Source organism: Furipterus horrens, unplaced genomic scaffold (genome assembly GCF_987537825.1).
Source record: "Furipterus horrens unplaced genomic scaffold, mFurHor1.1.pri manual_scaffold_1, whole genome shotgun sequence".
In the NCBI taxonomy this organism is placed as follows: Eukaryota; Metazoa; Chordata; class Mammalia; order Chiroptera; family Furipteridae; genus Furipterus; species Furipterus horrens.
The window spans coordinates 152945671-152969675 of NW_028327171.1; the positions used below are offsets into that span (position 1 = coordinate 152945671).

Sequence of the window (24005 nt, forward strand, 5' to 3'; positions counted from 1 at the left end):
CAGCAGCCACTGAGTGTGAAGTATTCAGTAGGTGGCGACCACTGATGCTTTCAGTTTTACTCTGTCCAGAAACGAGTCCTCAAGAACATTCTGTACCATTGCAGCAATGAGGAGGACTTGGATAGATCCTGGTGGTTTCTCCATTTGTATTTGGTTAATCTATGAAAAGGAAATAATAAAAGCAGAGTAGTCTTACTTTCCCCCAACAACTCGTGGGCTGTAAGATCTGCTGAAAGAATGTCAGAGAGTGGTTTGAAAGTAGGAACTGAATTTTAGCCTCATGTTTCTGCTGCTGAAGCTGCTGCTGCCCAAATTACAGGGCTTTACCCCTGGCCTGTGTTTCACTTGTCAATCTTTGAGTGCATTAAATAATCTGATTCTGTCAGCAGGGCCTCCAGTTTGGATCTTATCACCCTCAAGTTGGTTTTGATAAATCTGCCTTCTAAAAATTTGTGAAAAGTCCCAGGATGTGCAAACACCAGTTTTCTTGTTAACATTGCTGAACTTCAACTTCATGAAGTTGACTGAATGTTGACATGTGGTACTTCTGAGTTGTAAAGTATGCCTACTAGAGGTCTAGGCATGTGTTATATATTGCCTCATTTGTGTAGACTCTAAAGATGAATGTCAACTCCTTCTAAGGTTTTCTTTTCTTTAGTTCTATACTCTATTCTTCTTCAAGATTGACCTTTATGTATTAGTCTTGGGAGGTTTGGAATGACTATAAAGGAAGCAACACTTTGCACAGCAAGATGAAATAAGGTATAGATTAATATTTTTCTAGATGAGATAGTATTCTTAGTTTTTAAAAAATATATAACTAGCAACTTTTATCTATTTGGTAACCGTATTTTAGCACTGTGTATATTGGCAATGTGATCAGTCTTGGAGATACACAGAATAATACAATATTACCTTTCCTCAAAGGCTGTTTGACTCCCCCTAGCTGGTGTGGCTCAGTAGATTGAGCACCGGCCTGCAAACCAAAGGGTTGCCAGTTTGATTCCCAGTCAGGGCACATGCCTGGGTTGCAGGCCAGGTCCCCAGCGGGGGCCGTGTGAGAGGCAACCACACATTAATGTTTCTCTTCTTCTCTTTCTCCCTCCCTTCCCCTCTCTCTAAAATAAATAAATAAAATCTTAAAAAAAAGCTGTTTGACTCTTGGAGGATACAGATGAGCAGAATAATGACATCCAGTACTGTGTACCAGTGATATTCAGCACTGTGTGAGAAGTTCTGTGAGAGGCATATACCTAAGGTGGGTGTTGGGGGGAATCTAGAAAAGCTTCCTTAAGTATGTAATACTTTGCTGAATTTTCAGAATGAGTCCTATAGCCAGGTGAACTCCTTGGAGAGGCTGTGGGAGGGAATATTGCTGCCAGAGGCAAGAAGGCACATAGAATACAGAAAGCAGTTGTATGGAGCTTCAGCAGAGGGGTGGTAACGAGGTGTGGAATAGCACACAGGGCGGACCTGGATCGTGGAGGATCAGGTATGCCATACTAAGGAGTTTATTTTGAATTCTGCAGGCAGTGGGCATCTATTGAATGAAAACAGTATTTAATGCAGAAACTCAGAACCTAGGGAACATATTTGGGTGATTAGTAGGAAGTGTTTGGGATTAGATTTTATGCTGATTTGAAGGAGACCTGGCTGAGAGAGGGGTGAAGACATAGGAAAGAGAAGATATAAGACGTGGAGCACGATCATCTCTTTGCTCACATTTTCTGGATAATTCTAGTGTCCACTAACTAGACTTTCTTATTTTTTGATAAGTTGTCTTGGCTTTTTTATTTATATGTCTGCTCTTTCTAGTCTTCTGTTAAGTCTTCCTCAGTTTGGAAGTGGATTAATAAACTAATGTCAACTGTTCTTGAAATTTTGTTTTTAAGAATAATATAGATTTTTTAAAACTTAAGTAATGTGGGCTTTTAAAAAAATCTGTAATTGCCCAACTGGTTTATGTCAACATTTTGGAAAGAATATCAGTCTTTAAAATGGCATTAGAGATATAAAGCCTTTGGGAAGTGAAGAATGCCTGGTGCATGCTAATTTTGTTGTTATCCAGGTGGAAGAGAGAGAGGAATAGCCAAAACTATAGATAGAACAAAGGGATGTCACTTGCAACCTGGTCTCAGTTTGGGCTTAGCTCTCCTTGCTAATCCCATATCAGAATGTTAGTGGTCTATTTATTTCTAACCTGCATCATATTAAGATCGTACTTTGACAAATCACATTTTGATTTATAGTCTGTGCTTTTGGCATGTGCTTTAGTGGCATTAGCCAACTCTAGACACATACCGAATTCATTATGTACCTCATGCACGTAAGTAGTAATACTTCCTTTTAATGAACATACGGTCATATCAAAGTGCTGTGAGGTTGTTTTACAAAAGCGTATCTGTGCAGAGCTCCTCAGAAGTTTGAGGCGTGTGTTAAGTTGAAGACTGATATGCTGTATTTAAAGTTATATTTAATGAAGTAATATATTATAATTTTGCCTTCTTTTTAAGGTGAGTAGACTGTTATAGTCTGGGTCTTTCAGTCTTAGGCTTAGTTTTTTAATTAGAATTTAACATTTTTACACATAAATATTTTATTTGTGACCAGGTTAATTAAAAACTCATAAAGTAAAATTGACTTTGAATTTATATTCTGAACTATGATGTGGATAAAGGATTAGGTGAGTATCTCTTTTTCTTATTGTCTTTAGGTGGTAAGAAATTCACAGAATCTACTTTTATAGATAGCTCTGTATGTGGCAATACTAAACCTTGGGTTTGTCTGCTAAAATCTTTTTTCTCCTTAAAATGTGAACACCCTTCAATAACTTTCAAGGGCAGAGCTCTCCTGAGGCAGTCTCATAGAAAAGAAGTGAGACAGGAACAGACAGACCCAAGGTCTATCCTGGCAATGAGCAGTCTTCCAAGGGGAAAGGCTAGCATTCCAGACCACCTGTCTCACCTGATTGGCAATCTTAGTACTCCTCATCTCCATCGTCATCAGTGTGCGGGGGTCCGGTGGTGGGTCTGAGCAGGGAAGCAGTGTTCTAAATGAAGTGATGATCCGTAGGGTCAAGTGCATGACAACATCTTGATTCTTTGGGAGAAACCGTAGTCTATGTAGGACACTAGGCAATACTTTGAAATAGAGGCATAGAGGCTAGTCCTTGAGGGAAGGGTTAGGCAGAATATCAGCGTTCTGGCCAAGCAAACTGAGATAAGAACAAAGTGCTAGTCCAAGTAGAAACACAGAGTGCAAAGCGATACTGGGCAGGGACTCTTATGCTTGGTGTATGTAACAGGAGTGATTGCAGCCTGGTAAACATCAGGGATTCCCTTGTCTACAGGTTCCCTGTAGATAGATAGCAGTTTGTGGGCTTATTCTAATTCTGGAGGGATGGGACTCAACTCCTTATGTATTGCCAAGTATGGTCAGGATTGACTCAACATTGACTCAGAGAGTGCTTAGGACTGAGCCTGCATGTTGAAGGTTGTCAGTAGTTATAACTGGGTGAGGGTGCCTTGACTCTCTCAGATAGAAACTAATAGGGTCTTTATTGGACAATAACCACTGTAGCATTTCCAGGAGGACTGAGAATTGTAAGAAACTCAAGTCCCTAAAACGTGGTATTTGATTTTTTTTACTTTTCATTGTACAAAAAAGGGGAAAGTATTACTGATAGTCATATGTTCCAGCCTGTGTAATATTTAATAGTCGAAAGTCAAACTAATAAATATATTTTCAGTTTTGTATGGCATTGTGTAATATCTAAATTTATTAGTCTTTTTTATGTTATAGGAGATTAGAAGTGTGAGGGTGTGGTTAGTTTTTGTTTGTTTTGATTTTTTTTTGGGGGGATTTGAGTTTTGCTGTTTGTTAGTGTGCTCTAGTACTTTGGAGACAAAAGGAAATTTTTTAAACATTCATCACGACCTTTTTTTGGTGAAAGAGCTGTGTTAATGGTAATATTTAATAATTTAATTTATGTTATAGTTTATCAGAAATGAGTCTATAGTCTGTTTGTTGAATCATTTCATTTTTAAGCTCTTGTATATTTATTGAGTGCAGATTTGAATCAAATTGTCTAGTATATCAGAAATGTCTTTCTCAAACATGGGGGCATTTTAGATCTATCATCAGTTATTTTCCCCCCTAGAGGAGAAGTTCTGAACTGTTTTACATTGATGTGGAAACATGGGCAAAACATGTCAGGGTAAAGGCAACTTCACTTGAACCAAATTAATTATAGATTTGTCATTGGAACCCCCAATGGTAGCAGCAAAAATACTCTTTCTTTCCCACTCCTTTTCCCTCTGTCCCTTCCTCCTTTCCTTACTCCCTCCTTCCCCTTCTTCCTCTTTCTCTTTAAAAGTTTTTAACCTTTTCCCCCAATTTATTGTGGTATAATTGACAAATAAATTAATAAAATATATAAAGTACACAATGTGTATGTATAGATTGTGAAAGAGTTCTCCTTATTCAGTTATAAAATTTAACTTCTTTATTATCAAAATGTGCAAATATATACAAATGTAGAATAGGATTTTGAGCCCATATGTATCATTTCCAGAGATAATAGTTATCAACTCATGGGTAACCTTATTTAATTTATTTCCTTCCTTTTCCCCTCCCTCTCACATTTTTACCCTTCTAGAGCAGAGGTCAGATTTCTACCTGCCTGGTATTTTGTGTTGTGAGAATGCTTTTGATATTTTTAAATGGTTACATTTTGTGGCATGAAATTATATAAAATTTTAGTTTGTATCCATAAGTAATATTTTATTGGAACACAGCCACACTCATTCATTTAGGGATTGCCAACAGCGGAGTGGAGTAATTCAGTTCACATGGCCTTTACAGAACAAGTGTGCCATCCCTACCCCTGGAACATTTAAAGCATGTATAACTGATAAGGACTACTCATGCTGTATACCTACCATGTGATTATTACATCCAACCAAATTAAAGACAGTTTTCACTATCATCCAGTACATTGTCCATATTCCTATTTCATGTGGGATATAGGCTGGCCAGCTAGATGTTGAAGTATCATTGAAGGTTAGAACAATGAAACAAAAGTTATGTATATGTGTGTGTGTAAATGGATTGTTTCCTTTTATTTAGAAATGTACATTTTCAAATTAGATAATAGAATGCAGTTATCTAATTTATTTGTCTAGCCTTTTGGAAAGTATAGATAATTGCGTAGCATCATCAGCTCCTTTTTCAAAGTAGATCTTTTTTCTTACTATGGCTTGTCTGTTTTTCTTCTTTGTGCTCATCTATCCAGAAGAACAAATCTGTTGGCTTTAAAAATATGGCTACAGCATCTGGCATAGTATTTGATTTATGCGGCTGCAATATTGACATAATTTCATTGATAACTGTATTGTGTAAAAACTTTCTATCTGTGTGTTTCTATCTGAGAGCAACCAGACAGAAATCTCCTAACCAGCTGTTAGGAACCAGTTCGTGACATTGAAGGAGGGCCCTGTTCCACTGCTGCACTTCAGTCTCCGCCTCAGCAGGTTCTCTTGGCTGGAAAGGTTCAGTGTCTGTTTTTTTTCCTTTCTCTCAGAGTGATCAGCTAAATTGGTGGGTATGAGCCAAACTCGCAGACTGTTGAATTATAAATTGATTACTTTAGACAACAAATAGCTTAGCACCTTCCTACATGCCAGGCACTGTTGTCCTTGTTGGAGATAAATTGGTGGTGGTGAATGGTTTGGGTGGATAGAACTAAGTTCCCATCCCTAATTTATTAATTTCTTTTAAAAATGTTAAATTTCTTTATTTATATTGAATTTATTGGGGTGACATTGGTTAATAAAATTATATAGGTTTCAGGTGTACAGTTATATAATACATCATCTGTACACTGTTTTGTGTGTTCATCACCATTTATTCCCTCGTTTACTCTCCTCCACCACTCAAGCCTTGCTTTCCCTCTGGTAATCGCCATGCTGTTGTATGTGTCTGTGAGGTTTTTTTGTTTGTCTGTTTGTTTATTTTTTTACTTAACCTCTTCACCTTTTTCACACAGCCACCCAACCCATTCCCTCCCCTCTGACAACTGTAAGTTGTTCTCTGTATCTATGAGTCTGTTTCAATTTTGTTTGTTAGTTTATTTTGTTTATTAGATTCTATATATAAGTGAAACATGGTACTTGTCTGTCTCTGATTGGCTTTTTTCACTTAGCATAATGTTCTCTAGGTCCATCCATACTGTTGCAAATGTTAAGACTTCCTTCCTTCTTATTGGCAAGTAGTACTCCATTGTGCAAATGTACCATAGCTTTTTTATTCTCTCATCTACTGATGGACACCTGGGCTGCTTCCAAATCTTAGCTATGATCATAGGGGTGCATATATTTTTTTGAATTAGTGTTTGGATTTCTTAGGGTATATGCCCAGAAGTGGAATCACTGGGTGATAAGGCAGCCCCATTTTAAATGTTTTGAGGAAACTCCATATTGCTTTTCACAGTGGCTGCACCAATCTGCATTTCCACCAACAGTGCATGAGGGTTCCCTTGTCTCTATATCCTCACCAACACTTGTTGTTTGTTGATTTATTGTTGATAGCCATTCTTACAGGGGTGAGGTGATATCTCATTGTGGTTTTGATTTGCATTTCTCTGATGATTAGTGACATTGAGCATCTTTTCATATGTCTGTTGGCCATCTTTATGTTCTCATTGGGGAAATGTCTATTTAGGTCTTCTGCTTATTTTTACATTGTATTGTTTATGTTTTTGGTGTTAAATAGAGTAAGTTCTTTATAAATTTTGAATATTAACCCCTTAGCATTAATATAATTAGCAATTATGTTCTCCTATTCAGTGGGTTTTATTTTGTTGATGGTTTCCTTTGCTGTAAAAACTTGTTAGTTTGATGTAGTCACATTTGTTTATTTTTTCTTTTGTTTCTCTTGCCCGAGGAGATACATTAGAAAAAATATTGCTATGAGAAATGTCCAAGATTTTACTGCCTATGTCTTCTTCAAGGATTTTTATGGTTTCAAGCCTAACATTTAAGTCTTTATTTTGAGTTTATTCTTGCATATGGTGTAAAAAGGTGGTCTTGTTTCACTTTTTTTTTAATGTATCTATCCAGTTTTCTCTTCATCATTAATTGAATAGACTATGTTTACCTCACTGTATGTTCTTGCCTCCTTTGTCAAATATTAATTGACCTTAAAGGCATGGGCTTTTTTCTGGGATCTCTATTCTTTTCCATTGATGTATGTGTCTGTTTTCATGCCAGGACTATGATGTTTTGATACTATTGCCTTATAGTATAGTTTGATATCAGGTAGTGTGATTCCTCCAACTTTGTTCTTTCTCGAGATTGCTGTGGTTATTTGAGGTGTGTGTGTGTGTGTGTGTGTGTGTGTGTGTGTGTGTGTGGTTCCATTTAAATTTTTGGAATATTTGTCCTAGTTTTGTGAAATATACTATTGGTATCTTGATAGGAATTGCGTTGAATCTGTAGATTGCTTTTTGTAGTATGGACATTTTACTGGTGTTAATTCCTCCTATCCATGAACACAAAACAGGTAACCCCCATATAATACGGTTGTTAGGTTCCTAACAAATGCCATGTTATGCGAATTCTGTGTTATACGAAACAAAGAACTAGTACAAAAAGGGGGTTAGATTCCAAAAAATTAAAAAAAAAATACTATTATATTTTTGTAATTAAGAGAAATATTTTTATTAAAGCAATTTTCATGCAAAGTATTTCATAATAATATGAATTAAGTAACATTTTCTTCCTCATCACTACTAAGCTCCATTAACTGAATGCATTTTCTTTTTGACAAGATATCCTCATCCTCTGAACTTTTTTCAGCATTATCTTGATTTCTATGCTCTATTTTTTGCAAAAAATCTGTTATTTTAGATTGCTTGCTTTTAGCTGAGAGGTCTTTATAAAATTCGTTATACAGTGCTAAGCACTTTTGAAGTTCTCTCTTAATCTTTGTGTTCCTTTCGGTGCAAGGATCTTCATTTAAGAAATATGACTCTAACTCAGTGGTTCTCAACCTGTGGGTTGCGACCTCTTTGGGGGTTGAATGACCCTTTCATAGGGGTTGCCTAAGACCATCAGAGAACACATATATAATTACATATTGTTTTTGTGATTAATCACTATGCTTTATGTTTAATTTGTAACAATGAAAATACATTCTGCATATCAGATATTTACATTATGATTCATAACAGTAGCAAAATTACAGTTATGAAGTAGCAGTGAAAATAGTTTTATGGTTGGGGGTCACCACAACATGAGGAACTGTATTAAAGGGTTGCAGCATTAGGAAGGTTGAGAACCACTGTTCTAACTGTTCAGCTAAGTCTAGGCCTTTCTTTACGCTTTTTAGGGTAAACCGTATAACTTCTTCGTTTTCATCAGTACTGTCATCCCCTAAGTTATCTTGGCACATTCCAGATGTCATTTCCACCAAAATTGCTTCATCAATTTTTTCTTCTACCAGCAATTCTTGGATATCTTCTACAGTCATACCGTGTTAGAGCAAAACTGTGTTATAGAAGTACCTTGTTATACGAGGGATACCTGTTTGTGCTTTCAGTTATTTGTATCTCCTTTAGTTTCTTTATTCAGTATTTTATAATTATCTGAGTACATGTCTTCTACATCTTTGGTCAAGTTTATTCCTAGGTACTTTTTTGATGCAATTGTTAATGGGATTGTTTTTTCTTAGTTTCCCTTTCTGATAGTTCATTATTGGTGTATAAAATACAACAGTATCCTGCTACTTTACTGAATTCACCTGTCAGTGCCAGTAGTTTTCATGGTGGAATCTTTAGGGTTCTCTGTATACAGTATCATATTATCTGCAAATAACTTATTACTTTCCATGAGAAACAATATATTCATGTGCATTAGATGACTCAATATTGCTGTTTAAAAATTCCAGTAGACAAACCTATTTGAATAACCAAATTAAGATCAGGATTTTGCTTAGTAAACAGTCAAATTTGAGCAGAAACAGTTGGATGTTATTATAGTTTTAAACAATATTGGTTAAAGACACATTTGTGAAGTGAGTCTAAAGATTTTGTTTTGTATTTTAAAATAAATTCTTAGTTTTCTTCCTCTTTTAGAGTTTCCAGCCCAAAATAAAGTTTCTCAATAAACATTGAATCTGGATTGCTAAGAGATATTATTCTGATAACTGAGAAATACATGTATTTATGACCTGGATAACAAATTAAAGACTGTCTCCAACAAAAAGAGGGGGAATATAAATTAAGTAGATGGATACCTTCATTAACAATAATAGCTGCATTCTTATAATGGTTCGCAGTTTACAAATGCTTCCACATATGCTCTAATTGGATGATATCAGTGGCTCTAGAAGACTGGCAGACAAATTGGTGTAAACCCTACTTTGCAGATGAAGAACAGATTCTGATGTGTCAATGTGTGATGTGCTGTGTCCTAACCACGGCTGTTCTGGGTCTCCAGGCCCAGTGCTCTCCCTGGGCTGCAGAGAGTTAGCTGCACTTTCATGTTAATGTGATAGTATACATTATTTTCAGACAAGTAGGACATTGGACTCTGGTCAGGCTGATTTGATAAGAGTTTGATAAGGTGGGGAATCTTTCTGTGATTAGGGAGAGAAATTTGATAAGATATAGGACTGGCCCTGCAACAGATAAAGGTTCTCAAAAGGCTGCTTCCTCTTGGAATTCCCCAGCTGGTCCTTAGCACACGTTTTCATGTATTTAGTATGTAGCTCACACTCAGAATCACCCCTGGGGAAGGTTGAGCCATTCCAGCAGGTTTGTAAAAAGTTGTGTGCATGTATGCACACACAAATGAGGAGAGGAGGGCTGAAGGTGTTTCTTGGTAAGTGAAAGGATTCACTTATTTTCGCCAGTTCTTTTGTGAAAGGTGTATTCCTTTTATAAAGGCTTCTTTGACATTGTTATTGTAGAATTAGATTAGGATTGACTGTGGGAGGAGGGTTGGGGGAGTGGGCGGGGCAGGGGAGAATTACAGGGGTGGGGAATTGGGACAACTGTAAAAGAACAACAACAAAAAAAGGAAAAAAATACAACAAAATACAAAAAACTAAAAAGAAATTTAAAAGATTTAGATTCTCAAGTTTTTAGTTTGTTTATTTGAAATTTTGTGATTGAAACTTTTAAAATTGGTAGAGCTGGAAGGCTCCTGAGAGATGATGAAGTTCCACTCAGTGGTTCAGCGCTGAGGAAAGTGAGGCACAGGCGTTGGGTCTCACCCAAGTTTTTTGTCTCAGGCAAAAAAAAAAAAAAAAAAAAAAAAAAAAAATTCTGGCTGACATAAGAGAAAAGTGTTTTTTGAGAGGACAGTGAGCAACAGGCAGAGATACTGGAAATGCTGAAGACAAAGCTTGAAAAAAAGGGACCAAAAATGAATGATTTGCAGCAACCAAAGCCACAAGCAAAGTCCTGTCCCAGAACTGGTGCATCATTGAAGACTTTAATACTGATGACTGCACGTCCCATCTTCTTCTGCCACCACTGCCGACATTTCTGTCATTGCTGCTGTTTTGCCTCCACCTTCAGATTGGATTCTACATGTCCCTTCTCTGGGTCACTAGCTCTAGATTGATGTCTGTGTCGAGAGCATCTGAATGGGGGTCCAGGTCAGAGGCCTGTGTTCCACTGGGTCTTCTCTCTTTCCTGTGGGTGGGGCAGGCCCTGCCTTTCTTCAGGGCTTGTATGGTGGGTGGGGGTGGGGTGGGTTAGATGCCCAGAAACAAAACCTAGACAGTTATCTATTATAAAAACACACCCAGTTAGTGACTGAAAGATTATGTGGGTCTTTTGACTTTTCCCAATTTATAGCACATGTTGATTTCCTTTGTGAAAACTAAAGAGATAGTGAAGTCCTCTAGACTAAGAAAGATTTGGTGATTCTAATATTTTGAAAAACTGTTATCTTGTCAATGCTGTTTTCCTCTGGATGGAAAACTGTTCTCCTGTCTTCCTGTTCTTTGGGACACACGCAAAACCAATACTTTGCTTGTCAGTGGTAAAAAGTGAAGAGATAGAAAGGGAAACAAGAAGAGCAGGCAGTATTCCTGAAGTGCAGAGATTTGAGATTGTTGTGACACATTTCAGGAAAAGTTTGCTACATTAATGAGCAATAAATCATTTAGAACTAGAGAATATAGAAGGCCTTACTGTTTTTACTTTTAAAATATTTTAGGCAGCCATATTTTTTAGTGAAGGTATAAAGTGGTCTTAACTCTTTAGTACATTCTTTTAATAATAATAGTTAATATTTGTGGAGAACTATATATTGTAACGTACATTGCCTGTCTCACTCATTCCTCATGTTAACCCTTGTCAGTCCCATTACTGCTCCCCTCGGGAGATGAGTGAAAAGAACCTTAGATGGAGTCGTGTGAGGTGTCACAGTTGGTGGGGATGGGACTTCAACTTAAGCACACATGCCTATGAAGGAAGCTTGCAAAACTTCCTGTAACATGGGAGAAAAGAAGGTATGTCTGGAGCACCATGTTTGGTGATATTTTAGGAAAACTGCAGATGAAAGAAAAAGGAAATGTGCTAAGAATTGGAGAGAATTTTTGGAACTCGTGACTTCCCCGAGTTAGACTATAAACTTGCTCTTGTATCTCAGATTCCTGGGGCAGCTGGGTCAATCCAATCTGTTTCAATTTTTGCTCCTTCAGTAGTGCTCAGTGCCTGGCACATAGTAGGTATTTAGTAACTGTTTGTAAAAGAAATAAAACTCAAATATTTGCAAGACAGTTACCTTGGCTTAAGATGCCCTGTGTTCAAGACTACAGCTCTTAGCAAAGTTAAGACCTTTCTTTACTTTCAAAGCTAGACATTCTAAGATGGCTTATCAGTGACTTTATAGCATTTTACAAACAACCAAGGAAGATTACCTGTGGCTTCAGGCCACATTGTTGAATGGTCTGCAAAAGAGTTTCTCTAGTGTGTCATGCTTTGATTTTTGTCACATTGCTTATTTTCCCTTTTTCTTAAAAGTATAAAAACCTGTTTTGGGTTTGTTCTAGAGAGAGAATTAATTGTCATGGGTAAAAAGCATGGGAGGAGAGGAGTCTTCACTGTAAACTGATGTATAGAACATTTTTGCACAGATATAGCAAATAAATACCCAGAGCATTTGTTGTTTGCAGTTTAAATATGGTTTTATTTTTGTTCAACTCTATCTAGATTTCTAAGTATCTGAAAAGTGGAAAACGTGCTCTTTATTAGATTCATTTACAACTTTTTCAAAAAAGAAAAGTCGTCAGAGAATAGAAACTTAATGTACTTAAATATGTCATGTTAAGGCACTTCACAATGTTTCATTTGCATGGGGCCAAAGACCATAGATCCACGCCGATTGCTAATTATTTAGATTGTAAATAGCTTATTTGAGAAGTTAGGGAGAAACTACAGAAACATGAAGGAACAAAAGGGCCATGATAATGAAAAGAATATTGTGAAGCGAAAGGCCAGGCAGAATTATGATGCAGGTCACACCCTGTGCCTGTATTTAATTGTACCTTTGTATTTAATAATAATAATGATTACATGCTCTGTGCTAACAGGTGTCTCTTCCTGAGAGCTGTAGTATGGGTAAATGACAGCAAATTACTCCAATTCATAAACTTTGAATATTATGCTTTTATTTTGAGTTTTACCAGTCTATACTAGAAGACATTTCCTGGAAAAAATGTATATTAACCCAGGAAGATTTAAAAAATTAATTCCTAATAAGTATATGTAAAATACAGGTGAGTACTTAAAGTATGAATGAACATTTTCCTTTCCCAGCACTTTTTACTCAAATGGAGTTATGCTAATACCATAGTCACTTTTTGGTAGTTTATGTTTCATATAAGCTTTGGATATAATTGCAAATTAGCAGGGATTATAGGAAGTGGTCTTGCTGGTAGGACTTTTCTTCTTTGCATTTTCTCCACTTGCTGATCTTGACTGCCTTCCCTAACTGTCCCAGCTAAAATATAGCTACTGCCCCAGGGAGTTGCTCTCCCTGCCACCTATTTTTCCCTTGATTTGCAGTTTTTAATTGCCTTATTAATTGATTTTAGTTGATTTTATCTGTCTTCCCCATTAGAATGTGGTTCCCTAGAGCAGAGACCGGGGTAATCTTATTCTCCCTACTTAGTGGATTCCTAGTGCCTAGCATCATGCCTGTCTTGCAGTATGTACTCAATCAATATTTGTTAAAGGGATCTGCCTCTTGCTGTCTTAATCATACATCAAACGCTTGCCTTAACTTTATCACTGGCCTCCTTTTGTTTGCATTTCCACAAGCGATTTTGTGATAGAAGACATCCTGTTTCCATTGTCTGCTGGGTAGCTAGGTAGACAGACAATAGTCCCTTGGTTCAGTGGAGACCACAGCTATAATGCGGGTAGGGCTGAGGGGTTGGGGACTATTCTTAGACTCTCTTAGCCTTGAGCACATTTCCTTTATTTGGCCTGTGATTATGTTCCATATTTGTGTACATTAACTCATTTGTTCTTTTGTTCAACAAATATTTGAATATCTACTAGGTAGCAAATGCTGTGGTAGATACTGTGAAAACAATTGAATAAGATTCTCTCTGTTCTTTTAGGAACATATTGTTGGAGTCAAGGTTCCCTAGGCCTGGAACTATGATTATTTGGGTGTCTGTTGTAATCCCAGTTCCTAGGAAAACCCCTGGTACCTTAAAAGCATTGAGTACATGTTTGCTTGACTCCGCCTTTCCCTTGGACCCTTCAGCTGCGAAGAGAGGGGGGGTCTGCTGCATGGGCAACAGCAGACCCTCCATATCACCCTGCCCAGGCTCTGTAGCTTCAGCTTCACTGGAGAGGACACTCCAGCGTCATCGCAAGATGTCGATTCAACACGGGAGGAGACAGATACCGTGTCACTCCCGAGTCGGACTGCACAACCATTCTCGGCGGTACAGATAGACTCTTAAGAAGCTACACCATCGTCTCTCGAGACGGACGGCTGCCGACGACGACATGTTTGCTCAATAAATGAGTGTCAAATGCAAAAGTTCAGAAAATTGTTTGTGCTATAACAAGAGTACTTACAAAGTGCCATGGAAGCACAGAGGGAGAGAAGGCTCCTGTATCTGAGAGGAGTCAGGAAAGTTTCATAAAGGAAAGATGAAAAGTTCAATGGTTTACCAAGTAGGATAAGATGTCCCGAGGAGTAGGGGCAACATGAACAAAAAGCCAGAGGTGTGAAAGAGCAGAGTTGTAGTTGAGGGTGGGCACTGGGGTCAATCTGGAGATTCAAGGTCAGTGGGAGGGAGTGGGGGACATCGAGTCTGATGGGATCATTACCAATTCCCGTATTCAAATACCCTATGCACTAAACTGTTTTTGTGGCACATGCTAATCACCCCACCACCATTTATTTACAGCATTTTTGCAGGAAAATTAATTGTGTTCTAAATAGCCATCTGACAATGCGGTTTTGAAGACAGAACCAATTTTTTAGTTGGGACTAACTTTATTAGAAAATTGGTTACATTGCTTGTATCAGTTATCTATTGCCACAATTACATACAACAATTGAACCTCAGTAGCATAAAAACAATTAGGATTTATTGCTAATGCATTCGAGTGGTCAAGTTTTACTGATCTTGTCTGGGGTTGACTCAGATTCTTCTGCTCTCTGCTGAACTTGCACTCATGTCTGTCAGCTGATGTCGGATGGCCTTGGCTGTAGTGAATGACTAGAGCATCTTGTGACATGCCTCTCATCCTCCTCCAGGAACAAAAAGGCCACCCTGGGAATGTCCTTTTCATGGCATCTGAAGAGCCTCCTTTTTCTTTTCTTCTCTCACATCTACTAACATTCTATTGATGAAAACAATTTCACATGGCTGCATCCAGAGTCAGAGTGGGAGAGGACACTGTGAAGACACATGGCAAAGGGCATGGCTACAAGGAGAGGTGAAGAATTGGGACAATTTTTGCAATATACTATATAACCTATAAAGGCCAATCAAATTATGATTTCATTATAACTAGATCTAATGTAATAACATGATTTCTGATTTTATTTTTCTGATTTACTTTATAAAGCACCTGTATTATGGTCTTCATTAATGCCCATTCTCTCTTTAGGCATATTGGGCCAAAGTCAGAAATGTAGAAAATGTTGAAGTCTTGAATAGGATAGTAGCCAACCGTTTAAGATCAGCCATTACATTCATTGTATAATTTCAGAGGTTCCACCCAACTCCTCTCCTTTTATAGGACACTGAAGCCCCACAGAAGTACCAAAACTTGTGACCCAGTCATTCCAAGTCCACCAACATATTTTGTAAGGTGCATTCTTCCTAAACTGTTTCATATGTCTCCCTGATCCCTGCCAATACCCATGCAAATAATCACTTTTATAAATAATTTACTTTTGAAAATGCATTGTCACAATTTACCATGAAAAGTATGTATCTACTTTGAGTTTTCCTTTTTAAGTTTATTCACCATATGTCCTTTAACCAGAATTTAGTAATCTCCTTACACACACACACACACACACACACACACACACACTTTTTACTCTGCCTGTATCTATGCTCTTCCCATTAGAGAAATTTTAAATATAATGATTATATTAAATCAGCTTGAGTTTGGTAGGTTATTATCCTTTGAATTATCTTTGCCTGACTGCTAAGGAGAAGCTGCCTGAGAGGTCACTGTGACACTGTCAGTCTGAGACACTGAAGCATGCCCTGTGCATTTGGTCAGAAATGGGATTAAGTCTTTAGGGAAGTATGCTTTCTTTCACGCATCTTTGTTCCCCTTCTAGAACTAGGGTTAGGGCATAGGGAGAGAGAAAGAAGTATTCTCGACATTTCAACAGTGGCAATTTTAGTTGACGATGAATTTATGAACAGGTGTTATTTTAATCAAGAACTATTTTTTATAACATTTAGACTTTCTGTACGAATTTCTGGCTCCATATAAATGGGTCTGTGCAATGTAAATGGCCATTTTAAAGTATGCAGTATTAAAAGACGATTGTATGTAGAATTTTACAGCATCATAGAATTTTAGATCTGAAGGACCACGAAAATGCCAGGTAATTTGTTACCTATGATTTTTTCATATTTACTCATTCTTTGTACTGTTTACACATTCAATGATTATTTCTCCCCCCCCCCCCTGTTTTGCATGTTAACTTAGCTGCCAAACTTTGAAACCCTCTGAGGAGAGCAATATTGCTATGTCTCCAAAATATTTATATTTAAGGCCTATCATATGATTACATTCTAAAGTATTTTTCACTCAAAGTATCTCTCACTATCCTGTGTGCAAGGCCATTGAGGATATAGGCAAAATCCTTCTCTACCACCACTGACCTACATTCTGTTCGGTGGGTTGATTTAACATTTTGTTTTTCTAAACAAGGGAAAACAGTTATAGTTCCACCTCTTCTGTGCTTCCTCTCATATGAGTTGTAAGTTCAGAATGTGCACATATGCAAGATTTCAAGTGCAAAAGGAGAAGAGTAGGAAACAGATTTTCACAGTCCCCATCTGGGTCCTTGTGTAAGTGCCAATGCAAAGCTATTCACTGATTAGTGAACAGTATCATGTTGCCTGGCTCTGAGGAAACAGATTTGAAAATTCAAACTTAATAAGCAGACCAATTGGGTGGGGGAGTTGATATTATTGTATTGCATTCCAATGACATACAGTGTTGTCAAAAACTTTCCCTCCAGAAATAAAATTACAGGAGGCATATAGATACCTTGCAAAATGTCAAGAAAGGGGGCTAGGAGGAATTCAATTAAGAAGAGTGAAAATATACCACTTGTCCCAGGAAGCATACACCGCAAGCATCTGGGAATCTCAAGGTAAAGGGTGCATTTAATGTGGATAGGGGAGGAGACCTACCATGAATCCAAGGAGGTAAATGAAGTAAGCTGACTGTCTGCAAAGAAGGGAGCTTATCGGTAGAGGTGTGAGCTCCTGAGCCCGGAAGAAAGTCAACTTATTTACTCATCAGTTTCTAGGAGCTTGTAATAACTGTGCTTGCTTTTCTCTGCAGAGCAAGGAAAAACTTGTGGGTTAAGTCTTGAGGGAATCATACATAACCATTTCTCCTTTCATCCCTTGATTCAACTTAAATATAAGAGATACTTTGGGTTTAAGTTCAGATTGTATACATTTCTGGGATTTCCTATGCTCCTTAAATTTAAAGACTATAAAAAATGGTATGTATAAAATGGGACGTTGGCTCAGAAGGAATGAACAACTTTGCCTTGGAAGGACACAGAGAAGTGGAGACTTCATGGCAAGATATTTGAACCAGATTATGAGAGATAAATAGGAATTGTCCAGAGCTTCTACAGTGATGTTCCAGCCAGAAGAATGAGTGTCAGCAAAGGCGAGAAAGTGTGAAATAATGTGGGTGTTTAGAGAGTTGCAAATAATTTCACAATTCTAGATAATGAGAATAACGGGAGTAGAACTGTTGCAGATGAGGATCATACTATGAAGGCACTTCATAAATAAGTAACGTACTTCATTTGAGTCAAGGCAGGTGCTGCTGGGGATCAGGGCGGGTGTGGAAAAGAACCAAAGGAACTTGTTTTCACCTCACACTTAACTGGGGTTGATTTTGTTTGCCTTTCAAAAGTACTGGGATTTGGAAGGCAATTAGGGAGGCTTTTCTTAGCATAAAAGCCACAGAGTATGGTGAACTATACCAGTACTGCTCCAGTGAGGTTTTATATTTTAAAAGGTATTAAAAGAAAGATTTTGTATTTTCAGAATTTAGAGTTTTATTACCAGACGATTGCGTAATAGATATACCACTTTACAAAGGAATCTGTCACTTTAATAAGTGGGATTATGTCTGGTTCCTTTGAATAGTGACTTCATGTAGGCTTTAAAATAGTTGATTGGCACATTACTTCCTTGAGACTTGCCCTGTGTATAAATCAAGGCACATCTGCATGGATGAGTTTCCCTACCATACAAACAGGTCTTGAATTTTTTAAAATTACCGATAGGGTGTTTCAGTGTTATGTGCATAACTCTACTAGAGATTGGATGGGATGGGTACTCTCTGTAGTTTAGATTTGTAATATCTTTAAAGAAATGATCTATAGTGGAATTTTAATTTTGTTTCTTTGGACTCTTTGTATGCATTTATGCATATTCCAATTTTAAGTAAGGAGTTTTACATTAATAAAAGTTGGTTTCTTAAACTTTAAATAAACTGTTTAATAGCAACTTTAGAGTCATGCTAAGTTGAAATTGATAAAAATGCTAACCTTCCTACTTCCACCTCAGGTACTGCTGCTGCTATTGTTTTCTTTTTCTACTTTTTTCTATTAATATTTAGATAAAATAACTTTTCATTCTGCACGTTGAGGTGTAAATCCTCTTCACTTGATAGAGGATTTAATTTTGAGGGAAAGGTTCTTGGCTGATTGTATTTGTCCAGCAGCTTTAGAATAAGATGTTTGTGGGGAGGGGCGGCAGCACCTTCAGGCATTGATTCTCTCTTTATAACTTTGCCCTTTTAGCTGGAACAGATTACCTGTGTTGTGCTTCTGGCCCTGCACAGACTGAATCACAAGGAAGAAACTTTACATAAACCATTTATTCTAAATGTTTGGTATGCTGGCAACATAAATCAACAACAATATTCATTACAAATTCATCCCTTTATCAGTATTATCTTGATAGAACTGATCCCAGTGTGTGGGAATGTGAACCCTGCTTCAATACATCTAGCCCTGGGTAATTAATTATTCAGGGCACAGAGAATCTGGCCCCTGCAATGTAGAGCAATTCTTCCTGGTCAGCGTTAACTCCACTGGCAATAATAAATAGAAAAAGTCTCTAGCGATGCCACTATTTTAAAGTGATTAATCATCTTTCCCCCCTTCTCCTCCCCCTTAGTTTTCTTTAACTAGGGTTTTTTCAGCAATAAATCTTTAACAATACAGGTAGGAATTGTTCTGTAATTAAATTTTGCCCTGCTTAATTTCTTACCTTTTATGTGTGATTAAAAAAAATGTTACATGTTAAAGAGCGCTAATCAAAATTCAAACCAAGAAAAATCCTTTTATAGAATACTGAGAAATTCTCTGTGGAAGATTAAGCTCTTGATTTTGAATATTAGATAGGACACAGACTCATAAAAATTGTTAATCAACACCAGTTGGGGTGTCAGATATTCTGAAGTTTTGAATTGCTTCACTTTCATGCATACGAGTTGTCTGTATTGGGAAAAGTCTGACATATACATATGTTCCCAAACTAAGAGAATAATTACTGCATAACTTTCGGGTAATTGATATGAGCTCTGTAGGAAAGGGATATTTTTCGCCCTTTCTGCGGTACAAAGTACACTTGCTTGAAGTAGCAGGTAAATGCCTGACTGAGAATGACCGTGTATTTTTAAATCATGCCCTCTAGAGCTGACCAACCATCATGTATATTCTGGGTGACAGAGACAGATGTGACATATCTGTTGTGACACACTTCTGTACCACCAGCCTGTGGCTCGAGGTGACTCCTGTCCCTCCTCTGCTCCTTTCCCTTGCTGCAGGACAACACAACGACGCACGGATGAACCTTGCCATTGCTCTCACTGCTGCCAGGTATGGGGCTGCCACGGCCAATTACATGGAGGTCCTCAGCTTGCTGAAGAAGACAGACCCCCAGACAGGGAGAGAGCACGTGAGCGGCGCCCGGTGCAAGGACGTACTCACAGGTATGCCAGGGCTCTGGCAGGGAGGGCTGTCTTAGCTTCTTGCCTTGCCTATATAATAATGACTGAATTATAATTTTTCTGTCACTTTTTTCTTATTAAAGGCAGATTTCAGAGTCATCTTAATTATATTCTTTATTGTCAACAATGACTGGTTTAACATGAAAATTTTCCCTTGTGGGCCTTGGCAATTTTCCCCTTTGTGTTAAATAATGATAATCCTGATGATAATAATAAATGCAGTAATAAAAAATGACCACAAAATTCCCACAGCTATGAGTGCATTTCGTTATATTTACAGAAACATGTTATTTATAAAATGAAATAAATGAGCCAACTTTCAAAGTATCAATTAAGTGACATAAGGAGTGCATTTACACTTCGTTAAAGTCAATCACTTAACTTGGGTTAGATTTTCATGCTTGTTCTGAATCTATAGTCATGTAGGCAGTTTCAAAATTGTATTGTTTCCTTGAACAAAACCAGCAATGTGAATATATATTGTCTCATGGCAACACTGTTTACACATTTGAGTTTTAAAGAGAAAGCAGCTTATTTACTCATCCCACTTTCTTCATATTTGGCACTTTAATTCTGGGCATTTTGCAAAATAACTGAGAGCCGAAATGAAAAAGTGGCATGCTTTTCCGCCCTCAGTTTGGACTTGGTTTTGGAAAATTTACTCAGGTGCAAGCCTTTTGTGTGGCTTTTCAATAACTTGGGCTGTTCATGTCACTTAGTGTTGTGTACAATATACTTCGTCATAGGTTAAGTGAATAGATGAATTAATAATCCAAAGCATCAGTGAGCAGAGAAAACAAATGGGGTGTGTGATTGATGCTGCTTTCTTTCACAGGGCAGGAATTTGATGTGAGAGCCAAATGTGTTATCAATGCCACGGGACCTTTCACAGACACTGTGCGCAAAATGGATGATAAGAATGCCACAGTTATCTGCCAGCCGAGTGCCGGTGTCCACATTGTGATGCCTGGTTATTACAGGTAACTGTATTCCAGTTTGGTGACTGTCACCAGAGAATGAGTGCCACAGAAATTATATTTATTCTTTTAGCACACCTTTCTTAATAAAAGATGAGGAGAAATATGTCTAATCACTATGTTGTATACTGAAAACTAATATGTATTAGATGTCAATTATAATTTAAAAATAAACTAATAAAATGAGAAGAAATAAGTAAAGGAACTCATCTAACACACAAAATCTAATTCCTTAGCTTTTATGGCAGTATTCCTTTCTAGGAGTTAATGATTTGGGATCCATTTTTATACTTTCTTTAGTGTACTCATCTTCAGAGGTTAAGCCTCGTGTTTCAAATTTTAATTTTCATTAAAATGTCGAAAATTAGTTTTGCAAAATTTCCATAAAGATCATTTTAATTAAAAAGTTAAAAAGTTGCCCTGGCCTGGTGGCTCAGTTGATAGGAGCATTGTCTTGTGTACCAAAGGTTGAAGGTTTGATCCCTGGTTGGGGCATGTATGAGAGGCAACCAATTGATGTCTCTTTGTCCATCCCCCCCGCCCCCCTCAACCACCTTTCCTCTCTCTCTAAAATCAATAAAAACATATCATTAGGGGAGAATTTTTTAAAAATTAAAAAGTTGATTTTATGGAGCTCCCAAATTTGCTTATGAAGAATTTGAGAATAAGGACCACTCAGGTATTTTTATGTTAGTAAATTCTGAAATATATTTTGAAAAATATTACAGCAAGTAAAAATTAGATATAATTTCTAATTTATCATAGTAACAAAGATAGTCAGAAATAGAGAAATGGGTAGGGATAGAGATGAAATGAGAATATCAATTTATAACAGTTCAAGTTGGGTGAGGGGCATATTAAAATATTCTTTCATTTTGGGATATTTTTGAAAATTTTAACATTGGGCTAAGAAATTAACAATGATTACCCCTCATCTACATTTCAAGACATTTGTGGAAAAAAATTCATGTGACCATGCTAAGAGTATTGAACATGTATTCCATTTTAATTTTCATATGTGGTAAATCTAGTAAGCAAACCAATGATTCTATATGAAATAATAATTTATGCTCAAGATATTCCTTATGACATTATTTTTAGCTGAGGAATATTAGAAATCACTTCAGTTTCTAGCTGTAGGAGAATAGATAAAAGATAATATGGTGTTTCTGAACAAGGTGATATTACATATTCATTAAAGTAATAATTACAAATAATTCCAGTGTCCTAGGAAAACACTAATGATCCAAACAATTTAAACAATGTTAATTTAGAAGGACACATGATTATATGTGCCATATGATCTAAATATTATTTAAGCATATAAAGAAAAGGTTAAAAGGAAATATGTTTAAATGATGATTATCTCTAGGTAATACAATTTTAAGTTAAAGGTGATAATTTCTAGGTTATATGTTTAGAATGAGAGGTATTCTCCCTTATTTTTATAATTCCCCAAAAAGAACATATAACTTTTAATATTTGATAAAATGGATGTACAGAGCTATGATATTTTGTTTAATTGTGTGTTCTCCTAGAATGCTATTCTGCTATGTAATAGATGATATTCTTATTATCAGTTTACCAGTAACTAAATATTCCTGAAGAGAGTCCAAGATACTCCTAATATGTATCAGATACACTTTTACTGGGAAAAATATTACACTTCTACCAAGAAAAAAATTAAAGAGAATTTCTTATCCACTAGCCTCCAAGGTTTTGTCCTCATTTTCTAAGTATCTACATGTAATTAATTGATAGTCATTAGTATTTTTACATAGGACTGGAGAAACCAAGGTGCTTGCAGTCTTAATAATAAAAGTGTATGCAGTGGTACTTAATAGAGTTTTAAAAACGGCTAACCACAAGCTTAGTTCAAATGAAAGGGAGAGAAATATATAAATAAGTTTTTGACAATAATTCCAGACACAGTTATATACATTTACTTTGTACTGGATTAAAAATATGCAAGGCCAGCTAGTTTATAATGTTTCTTTTGGGGGGCAGGGGGTGTTTTTTAGCATATCTTAGAGTACAGATATAATACCTAAACTATAGACACACACATCATCATGATCCCTACATTTATTAGGTCTTACCAGATTCAACATATTTTCTTGGGTGTTATATTTTGTCTTTTTTTTTTCACTACTGTCCCATGATTTCTGAGGACACTCATTTTCCCTTATGTTACTTCTGCCACTTAAAAATGAAATTGTTTCAGGAAAACCAGTGTATTCAGAACCTTAGTTTGCCCATTATTTAAATGTGAAGACATTCTGATCTTTCAGGATGCACAGACAGGACACTGTATGGAGAGTAAGCATTAAGGTGATACCTTGGTGTAGAACTTTCTGAGTTTGTTCATCGCTTTACTTCTTGCCAAGTGTGTGACCTTGGCAAGCTATTGTTTTTAGCTTCTGGTTCCTTATCTCATAATGATACCTAATTTGTATACATTTTGACAGTGATCCTTTGATTGTTTTTTATCTGTTTTTTTGACTGCTGTATCCGCAGTTCCTGGTATAATGTCTGGAACATAATAGTGGCCAGTAAATGTTTTTGAATGAATTCTACTAACTTTTTTTTTGTTTGTTTAAACTTACCCAAATTAAGAGTATTGCTTCTTTTTAATTTTTAAGTATAGCGAAGTTAAAACAGGAAAACAAAATATGATTCTTTGTTTTACTGCCCAGGTGACTTCTATAATAGGCTAAATTAATAGAAATAATCACTGTAGAAAAATAGAAAGATATAAAATGAAAACAGAAAGCCTCCCTCTTCTTCCTCATGCTCCCCCCCTTCAGTTTTTCTCTGGTAATCAATAACACTTCCTTCTGATTCCTTTTAGGAAATTTATGTTTATGCTTGTACAAATGCATATCCATCTAAAATATTTACATGAAAGAGGTCATGTTACCCATATTTTCTGTACTATGGTTTATAATATGCTAATAACAGAGTAGATTGTTGTTTTTAAAGAAATAAAAATATATACCACCTGCATGTAATATTTTTCAAAACAAAATGCCTTTTTGTAATAGGTTTTTTAAAAAAGATTTTATTTATTTTTAGAGAGAGGGGAAGGGAAGGAGAAAAAGAGAGAGATGCATCAATCGGTTGTCTCTCACATACCCCTAACCAGGCACCTAGCCTGAAACCCAGGCATTTGCTCTGACTGGGAATTGAACCTGTGACCTTTCGGTCTACGGGATGATGCCCAACCCAGTGAGCCACCCCAG

At 36.8% G+C, this 24005-nt stretch overlaps 1 protein-coding gene across 3 annotated transcripts in view; it reads left to right on the forward strand.

The window, feature by feature from the left end:
• Positions 1 to 24005, forward strand: part of GPD2 (glycerol-3-phosphate dehydrogenase 2) — a 143371-nt gene that overhangs the window by 89213 nt on the left and 30153 nt on the right. For all 3 annotated transcript variants that reach the window (XM_090280012.1, XM_090280031.1, XM_090280024.1), the window contains exons 7-8: positions 19604 to 19768; positions 20622 to 20766. In XM_090280012.1, the coding sequence (XP_090136138.1) occupies positions 19604 to 19768; positions 20622 to 20766 (310 nt within the window). The remainder of the gene's footprint in view (positions 1 to 19603; positions 19769 to 20621; positions 20767 to 24005) is intronic.